Source organism: Condylura cristata, unplaced genomic scaffold (genome assembly GCF_000260355.1).
Source record: "Condylura cristata isolate star-nosed mole 26May11 unplaced genomic scaffold, ConCri1.0 scaffold00013, whole genome shotgun sequence".
NCBI lineage: Eukaryota > Metazoa > Chordata > Mammalia > Eulipotyphla > Talpidae > Condylura > Condylura cristata.
In genome coordinates, this window is record NW_004567114.1 from 22,138,264 (window position 1) to 22,148,271 (window position 10,008).

General features: G+C 37.7%; 1 protein-coding gene across 1 annotated transcript in view; it reads right to left on the bottom strand.

Moving 5' to 3' along the window:
• RBM25 (RNA binding motif protein 25) overlaps positions 1 to 9,251 on the bottom strand; it is a 49,359-nt gene extending 40,108 nt beyond the window's left edge. Inside the window, exons 1-2 of the mRNA XM_004681719.2 lie at positions 9,061 to 9,251; positions 1,680 to 1,800 (exon numbers count right to left, since the gene is read on the bottom strand). Coding sequence (XP_004681776.1) covers positions 1,680 to 1,785 — 106 coding nt within the window. The 5' untranslated portion in view covers positions 1,786 to 1,800; positions 9,061 to 9,251. The remainder of the gene's footprint in view (positions 1 to 1,679; positions 1,801 to 9,060) is intronic.
• Between the last annotated feature and the right edge of the window lie 757 nt (positions 9,252 to 10,008).

Below are 10,008 nucleotides of genomic sequence, written 5' to 3' on the forward strand. Positions count from 1 at the left end.
CCAGAATGATGTTAACATATTAACTAACAATCACAAACTCATAATTTTCCTAAAGCCAATATTGCAATTATAAAAGTACAGGTTAAAAAAAAAAAGCATCGGGCCCTCCCTGGTGGCACAGCGGGTTAAAGCACAGCACTGAGAATCTAAAGCCGCTTCCGCATGAGTTCAATCCCCGCCTGCCCCGGAAGTGACCACATGGCGTGGCAGACCTCTCCTGACCTGCCCGCTGCTCCCCTCAGCAGTGCACTTCATCAATCTGCCTGTTTTCCCCACTCTGTCTCTAGTGAATCCTCTCACCTCTCTGGACCTCTGGCCTATACCCAGTTTTTATACACATAAATAAATCTTTTTTTTTTCATAAGTAAATCTTTTAAAAAGATTAATAATATATAAGAGAGAACTATTTCCCTTTAGCCAAGCAGTATTAGTCATACACCTCAAGATAATGGTTTTCATGTGGGAGTTCTCTTAAGCATGCTTAAGCATGTTCAGATTCCTGGGTCCAATATTCTGAGGATCTAATTCAGAAGAGTTGGAATGATACCTAAAACTTCATAGCACTTGTAGGAGAAATTTTTACATACTGATTTTGAAAGCTCACCAAATATACTGTCAAACACAAAACAGCAAGGAACCAAAAGTACATGTAATACGCTACCACTTATTTTTGTTAAAAGAAAAAAAAAATTAAACGATAAAAGAATTTTTACTTATAGTCATTTGTAATATCCATTAAAAATATCTTAAAGGGGCCCTCCCTGGTGGCGCAGCGGGTTAAAGCACAGCACTGAGAATCTGAAGCCACTTCCGTATGAGTTCGATTCCCGCCTGCCGCCTGCCCCGGAGGAGACCACATGGCGAGCCAGACCTCTCCTGACCCGCCCGCTGCTCCCCTCAGCAGTGTACTTCGTCGATCTGCCTGTTCTGCTCCCCACTCTGTCTCTGGTGAAGCCTCTCACCGCCCCTGAGCCTCTGGCCTGTACCCCAGTTCTGTATGAATAAATAAATAAAAATCTTAAAAAAAAAAAAATATCTTAAAGGGGCCCTCCCTGGTGGCGCAGCGGGTTAAAGCACAGCACTGAGAATCTGAAGCCACTTCCGTATGAGTTCGATTCCCGCCTGCCGCCTGCCCCGGAGGAGACCACATGGCGAGGCAGACCTCTCCTGACCTGCCCGCTGCTCCCCTCAGCAGTGTACTTCGTCGATCTGCCTGTTCTGCTCCCCACTCTGTCTCTGGTGAAGCCTCTCACCGCCCCTGAGCCTCTGGCCTGTACCCCAGTTCTGTATGAATAAATAAATAAAAATCTTTAAAAAAAAAAAATATCTTAAAGGATAAGGAAACTAACAACCTTGTTTCGTTTCTCTCTTTTACTAAGAGAATAGTGATAATAGTAATGTAGACATGTGAAATTTTTCACTATATACCTTTCTGAATGTCTCCACTTTTGAACCATATGACTTTATTGCCCATTTTTAAAAAATAAAAAAAAATACTTTAAACTTCCCAGATGATATCCAACCACCTCCAGCAATTACTATTATAGGAAAATGAGATATCTGCATATCCAGAATGATGTTAACATATTAACTAACAATCACAAACTCATAATTTTCCTAAAGCCAATATTGCAATTATAAAAGTACAGGTTAAAAAAAAAAAGCATCCCCAAACTTACCTGGAGGTACAGGTGGAGGAAAACCAGGAAATTGTGGAGGTGGGATCCCTGGTGGGAGTGCTGGGATTCCCATTGGAGGGCGATTCAAATGAGGGGGGAAAGACATTCTTACTGCAGCAGTCTAAAGAAAAAAATCATGACAAATCATTTTATTTGAGGACTTTACAATTTGATATGCCTGGTTTGTTGGCCTTCATTTTTAGAGTATCTGCAAAATTCTAAAGTTTTCTTACCCAAAGGAGTTGGCAAAGACCCTCTTTTCTCTGTCTGTCCATTGAGAATTTTTAAAACTTAGATCTTTTCTAAAATAAGTTCCCAAAATGTACACGATCTAAGTTCAGGATAGACTCCTACAATCATATGGGAATACATATAAAGGAAGAAAAAAATTTTGAGGTTCAGTTAATATCCAAAAATGAAATGCCAAACATCAATGAATCTTTTTAAACCAAACTCAGAATCCGGAGGTACAGAACAGTATTTGTTTTTTAAAAATACTCTGATGCAGGCCCTCCCTGGTGGCACAGCAGGTTAAAGTACTGCACTGAGAAACTAAAGCCACTTCCGCATGAGTTCGATCCCCGCTTGCCCCGGAGGTGAACACATGGCGTGGCAGACCTCTCCTGACCCGCCCGCTGCTCCCCTCAGCACTGTACTTCATCCATCTGCCTGTTCTGCTTCCCGCTCTGTCTCTGGTGAATTCTCTCACCCTCCGCATCTCTGGCCTGCACCCCAGTTCTGTATGAATAAATAAATAAATCTTTTAAAAAAAATATTCTGATGCATTATTTTTTATATACTCAAGCACTCAGAAAACTAAACTTACAAAGTTACAAAGCATTTGTTGATTCAGAGTTGGTCAGTTCCTCACGGACAAATGAATGTGTAGTGAACTACAAACCTGAAAGGGGAGAAAACCTCCTTATATCAGGTCACATAGTGACCACACAAATATAAAGAGAATATACAATTTGTGACAGCGAAAAAATTTTTTTCTTAAAACTTAAAAGCAGTTAGCCACACTTGCATGAACTTCAAGAATCAAATGTTAGCACTTGATTTTTAAAAATGCAAGAACATTGTGAACTGTGTTTTATTTAGTTTCTGACATTGTTACTTAATTCTGTCTTGTAAACAAATAACATGTAAAACTCCCCACCCCAACCCCGACAAAGCAGACATAGCAGAATGTTGTAGGATTCTGTGCTCCAATTTAAAAAATGAGCCAAAAGAAGTAGTCATTCCATACCAGTGATGTCACTAAAATCAGTGATAAATAGAAGGTATTTCTATAATGCACTTAAAAAACCTCCCCAAATAGGTGTTTTAACTTAAAGTACTAGTTGAGTCTTTAGAATATGCTTGTCTATTTGCTTTTTCATGTTTTACACATTGTTTTTACTCATCCTTCAGAAGATAAAAAGTGTGTATCTTTTACTTCCTCACCCCCAACCCATTTGATGTATGTGTGTATATGTATATGTATATACAATCGCTATATTCTTTTAAATATCTTTCTATATACAAGCTAATATGTAAACATTTATTTTTATGCAAACAATCACACTATATTGTTCTGTGCATTTTCTCCCTCATTATCATAATTATCTTTCCATGTAAGTTCTTAGTTTTATTCCATTCTCTATACTACGGTAAACTATAATACAGACATACCAAAAGTATTGACTCAACACTGATGAATGGCAACACATACTTTAGGCTCTTACACAATGTTAAACTTTCTCAGTTATACTGGAAATATAACCCTATTTACCTATACAAATAACTATATAATAGTTAATAGCACTCTCTGCATCTACACTTTACGTCTAAATCATCCTCTGAAACCAGTGTACAAATTTCTATTCTCACCATCCGTGTATAGTATATTCCTCCTATCTTCATCATCACTGGTGTTTCTAATAATCTGGTACGCAAAAAAAAGAAAAAAAAACCCACAAAAACCCTTGTTTCAATTTGTATTTCCCTAATCAGTAACGAGGTTGAGTATCATTTTACTTGTTTTTTAGATTTATTAAGCCTTAGTAAAGTATGTTCTTCATGCTCACAGCTATTCTTCCTCACAATTTTGTTTGACTTTTTACATTAAGTTAATAGGATATTCTATAAACTCTTAAGTTTTAATTTCAGAAAACAAGTACACTGAAAATACTTAAAAGCTTAATGGGCAAAGTAAACCTCCAGGATGACTTCATATACTTAGCAAATAAAAGAGTGGAAATGCTTTAAAATATTAACACAAATAAAGTAAAATGCAACTAACTTAAAAGTAAAATTGTGTTAAATTTAAATAATCTTTTTGTAATACTGTTTGCCCCAAAACAAAATGGAAGGGGACAGGAGTATATCTCCTTTAAAAGAGAGGGCTACTGTCCTACTTACAGAAGTTCTTGTATTAGCATTATAATATTCTATATCAGCACTTTCTTAGGAAGGCAGTTGGTTATTAATACCTGTTGAATAAATAAATTAATCAATGAATGAATCAGTAAACAAACTGAGGACCTCATTAAACACATTTATTATTAAGAAACTATAATGTGTCAGGTACTATGCTATCAACGACCCACTGTCTAGCCTCACAAAGGATATAAATACTGTGCCACAAATTCATCTTTAGTCACTTATCTACCAAGTATTAAATATATTATTTTTTTAAAAACTATGCTCTTGGTGTTTAAACTTTATTACATGATTTTCAAAGGTACAGCTCACTCACTAAACAGATTTTTTACGTTAAGTTTGTATCAATATACCCATTCTACTCCCAATTTTTCTACGAAATATTTTTTTTATTTGGAGAAGTTTAAAACTTGCTTGTAATTCAGTCTTAACTTCAAAGATGATGGTAGAAACACCACACAGGTATTGGACTGATTTTTATAAATATTCTTTTAACTTCTTAAAATAATGGCCCCTTCCTACAGAAATTCAGAAAACACTTTTTGGTGACCTTTGATAAATATGAATTTTTCACTCTAAACACCCATCTAATCCTAAAATCATTTATTTCAACATAAAATAAGTTTCTACCTGTTAAAATAAGTTCTACCATGTGAAAATTGTAAGAAAAATCTACTATAACCACAAACATAGTTTATCAGTTTTTACCTACAACTGATAAAACTGTAATACTCTCTTATAACAAATTATCAGATATTCAAATTGGTAGGTACTTTGTAAAATGAAGTAGGTAAGAGAGCAAAAGAATGTTATATCTTGAATACAGCTGCCCAACCAGGCCTTAATTTGAACAAAGACTTAAAAGAGACTGAGGCAGGAAGCCTTATTCATATCTGAAGGCAAGCATATTCCAAGGAAAGGAAACAGCAAATACTAAGATCCTGAGGTGTACATGGAGTGTCTTTTGGCAGAAACACCAAGGCCAACAGCTGGAGCAGAGTAAGCAAGTTAACTTGGAGATAGATAAAGGTCAAGGGGAGGGGGATGAGCAACCAGGGCTTTATAGGTCATGGTAAAGGTTCAATTTTTACTCTGAATGAAACAGGAAATATTTGAAAGGTTTTGACTGGACTTACATTTTAACAGTATCACTGGCCACTGTGTTAAGACTGGAGAACAAGGACAGAATCAAGAGACTACAGCAATAATCCAGACAAGAGAGGGTGACCTGGAACAGATGGTAGTGGCAAAAGTGGTAACCAGCTGTTGGATCCTAGATATACTTTGCAGGCAGTGAACTGCTAAGGGAGTGTATATGAGTTTAAGAAAGAGAGACATGGAAGTTATTTTACTATCATTGAAATGATTTTAATAGCATTAAAAAAAATACTTCAATAATGCTTTACTTTAGAAGGCTCACAGAATTTTAACCTGGTAAGTACAAAGCTTTATGCCCCAAACTAACAAAAACAAACACCAACAGCAAAAGTGTTAACTATCTCTAGTGTGGCACTGGTCATACAGGTTTGGCAAAATTCCTTGGAAAAAAAAAAAAATCAATGGATATACTTTACTAAATACCTTTTTTATCTCAATGAATGCAGACAAAAGAAGCAAAAACAAATACCTCTAAATGATGTATCTCTGCTACTCAAATATGCATGTATTCTGCTTTTCTCAACTTTTCCCCTTCACTCTTAAATTATCCTTTTTTGTGTACTCCCAAGAACACCATTACTGCTTATTAGCATTTTTCCATTGCAGATTTATCCCAATAGAAACAAAACATTTCCCCAAAGACAGATTTACAGTCTAACTTTATTAGGGCAATGTGTGTCAAATTTATGAAATGATAAGAGTTAAACAAGATTTTCACTCAGCAAATACTCATATACATATTTTTCATTAATTCATTAGCTGGCTATATAATTTTGTGCCAGGTTCTTATTAGGTATTACTTTTATCAGTCCTGAAAGTGTAAACTTTTAAGTTACTATATAAAATTTCGAAGTCCAATGGCTCTACATCAAATATATGAATTTTTTTACTACAGTTTCCTGCTGCTTACAGCCTGCTAGATACACTGTACTGACACAACTGGCCCCATTAAGTACAGCATCATTTCTCAAGTGAATTCCCGCAGAAATGGAGTCTTCACAACTATCCTAGGAAAAATTCTTCTATGTTTAAAGAACAGCCATGCTAAATTAACAAGAAGTTTCTTTAACAAGAACGTTTTCCAGAGGTATGACATTACTTAAGTGTTTTGAGCCTCCTAAAAAAGAATTGATCATTTTCTGAGTTCCACTTTTTTTTTTTTTTCATCATTTTCAGTGATCAAAAAACAATGCTATTACAGAGATTGGTGGTTTGTTGGAGCTGTGGTGGGTCTTGCAAACAGAAAGAGGGGATATTTGGGGTAGAAGTTGCATAACTGAACATTTACCCAAAAAAAAAAATCACTTAATTGGCATTTATAAGTTAATTTTATATGTAAATTATATTTTAATAAAGCTGCTTTAAAATAATAAAAAATTTTTCCACTGGAAAAAAATATCCAAGACAGGGCAATTTCAGGTAAAATCCAAAATCCAACTAAGACCTGTAAATCAAATAGATTTCTTGACTTTAATCTTTTCACTGTTTTTAAATAAGAAAATGTTCTTGTGTGACGAGATATCATCTCTGTGACTTACTAGCAAAACATTTCAGAAGAAAACAAATTGGCAAAATGTTAACATTTGGGGAACAGGTGAAAGATGAATTCTGCAATATTTAAGTTTGAGTTTATGTCAAAATTTAAAAAAATAAGTATTATCAACAATTCTGGTTGACAGAAATGTTCTGTTTATTTTCTGAAGGTTCAAAATTTTTAAAAAAAGGAAGTTATTCAAAACCTAAGGAAACAGTCAAAATCCTCTCAGAAATGGTAGAAAAGATTACTTAGTGAAAGATTACAAAATGCACAGAATGTTTTTGCAAGTTATTAAACAATTCAGTTGGTTCCTGGGTTTCAAGACCAAAAACAAGAACAAAATACTCAATGACTACTCATTTCCAAATTTTTAAAACAGTGAATATAATTATTTTCTAACTCATGTGTAAATGAAAAAAGTATGTGATTAACTTTTGCCCAAAAACTACTGAAAATCCCAAACTTAATACAATAAGTCTTAAGTTGCTATCCAATCTTAAAATGGAGTCATTTTTATTTAAAATAATTTAACATAAAAGAATATAAAAGATAGTAAACCACAAAATAAAAAACAGTTGAAACAAACAAAACTTAGTTGAAAACTTTAATATATGGTGCTTATATGTACAGTGGGACAATAAAAATATTTTTTCCCCTGAAAGTACTTTAGTACCTTACCAAAAATGGGAGAAAACCCCACCTTGAGGATCAATAAAAAGAAATCTGGTAACTCATAGGTGATGAATTATTTCATTAAAATATCAGCTAACATTCACTTTTGATTACAACAGTTTTCAATATACATTACTCACTTAATCTCCCAAGTTACCTGGTGTAGATATATTCTCCTTTTACAGACGAAGAAGCTAACTGGTCCAAGGTAACATAATAAGTGGGTGGGGGCTCCAATGTCCCCACTATTCTTTTTTCACTGCATTACAAGGCCTCTGTCTAGTAATAACATACCAATGAAAAACTTATTAAGGGTTGGCTTGGACTTTAATTATAAAAGTCTATTCAGAGTAGCTGAAAGAAATGTTAAAAGTCAGAGTGGTATTTCATGAAAAATTCTTCTAAAACAAGTGGTATCGGTTAATACAGCTTAAACACTATGTTCCTTGAGTACTGCAAAAAGAATTTTACATGGTTTTTCTCAATCCTGAATCCCAATAACTGATGAAGTGGGTAACTATCACAACACTCATTTTACATAGGAAAAGCTAGGAGTCAAGAGTAACCCGTGGCTAAAGGAATGCTTTTCCAGTTTCTGAATGTTTTGGAAAATAGTATTTTAAAATTTAAAGCTCACAAGACCGTGTAAAAACTTTACGCACCACTGGCAACTATGCACAGTACTTCACACTAGCAACCTGGTGCAAAAAAAATCTAGTCTTTCCTTTTGGTTTGCTCCTTTCTGTCCAGTATCAAAATAGCATTTCTAAGGTAATAGAAATCCGTATTACATAACTTCAAAAGTAATACTCCTACAGCTAGTCAAAAAATCTATAGCAAAAGTCATTGGGACCAAGAAGGGTGAGAGAGAAGTCATTTTAACGCAGGGCTTGCTAACAGCCTAGAATGAATGGACAAACAGTTTACTGCAACCTCCAATGGAGGAAGGGAGGCAGGACTACAATAGTCATCACAACTTCAGACAAGCAAACCAGGAGAATGCAGGAAAGATGGGCATTCGCTAAATTAAGGGTGGGTGGGGCCCGTACCCCGGCTGGCGGGTTCTAGATGACCCCAGAGGAAGGGAAAGGAGTCCGCTGAAGGCCAGCACCTCGCTGTGGGTGGACGCTGTCTGGCTTCCAGGCAGAGCCTGAGGCTAGTGTCCTAGGCCCGCAGTATCTACCGTAAGGTTCTGAAGGCTCGGTTTAGAAAGGGGGCGCCGGGAAGGGACCCCGGGGCCCACCGATCGTCTTGGGGGCAAACGAAGCCCAAAGGGAACCCCGGAGGTTCACTCTGTGGCGGATCGTGGAAGGAAAAGGAAAGTGGGCGACAATGCAAGGAGGGAAGCTATGGCAGCAGGTCCGGCCTCCACGGGGTCTTGCTGCGCCCACTGGTTTTTGAGGCCTCGGAGACGTGGAGAAACCCAAGCCTCGTGCCCGTCCCCTCCCCCCATCACAAACTCCCCTCCCCCCCCTCCGCTTTACCCCTACCCCGCCCCGGCCCTTCAGCCGCTTCCCCGGTTTTCCCTCCTCCCCCAGCTGAGGTACCCGGTCTCCTCGTTTCCACACGCGTTCTGTGGCGTGAACTCACCCGCCGCTGAGGCAACAGTATATCTTCGCGGCCTTCCGAGCTTCAGGTTACGAGTGGACTCCACCGGCTCGAGGTTTGTGCGCGCCGCTCGTCCAGGAGAGTGGTTCCGCGAAGCGCCTACTCGCACAGGCCGCAAACACAGCCGCGCAGCGCGGGGAGCCTCTGGAGGGCTTCCTCTTGCCCGGCGTGCATTGCGGCCGGGGGTGTGGAGAGGAGGATCATAGAGAAGAACGAAGATAGATAGTCTTCACTGTTGGCTCTGAATCGCCGCGCTGCGGCGAATAACCATAGAGAAGAAGCGCCTAGCGGGGACTAGAAAGGTTTGAGCTGAAAATTACGACGCACCCTGCCATTTTTGATTGGACCCAATTTAATCTTATGACTACGAGGCGCCATCTTGAGGTCAAGGTTCCGGCTATAGTCGTGGCGAGGGGGCTCTTTTAGGATTTCTCACCTTTTGTAATTTGTGTTTCGGAAGTCAGAACCGACCTAGCTCAGTGGTGCGTTGAGGCTCGATGGACTGAAAACTGAACTCCACCCAACGCCTCCATAGAAACCCCAAGCGCTGATCTTTCCTTAAGAACGACTATACTTTATACAAAGAGATGAGTAAAGCAGTAATAATTTTTGTAAGAGCAAACTCTCACGCACAGTTTATGCTTGCTGATAGGACCAAAGAGGAGGCTAGAAGATGTTTTTGACATTATCATCTGAGAACATGGATTCAGCCATTCTTCTGGATTTTTCTGTGTATCAGCTGATAAATTCTTTTTTGTAATAATCTTCTATCCCTTCAACAGAAAAAGCCCTAAATGATAGGCTTGTGTATCACTTTTGGAGGACAGGTCCAGGCACTTACCTGCAGCCAACATGTACAATTGGCTGACTGACTATAGAACTCGCAGGTTAAAAAAAAAAAATCTTCAGATAAAAAAATTCTGTTCATAT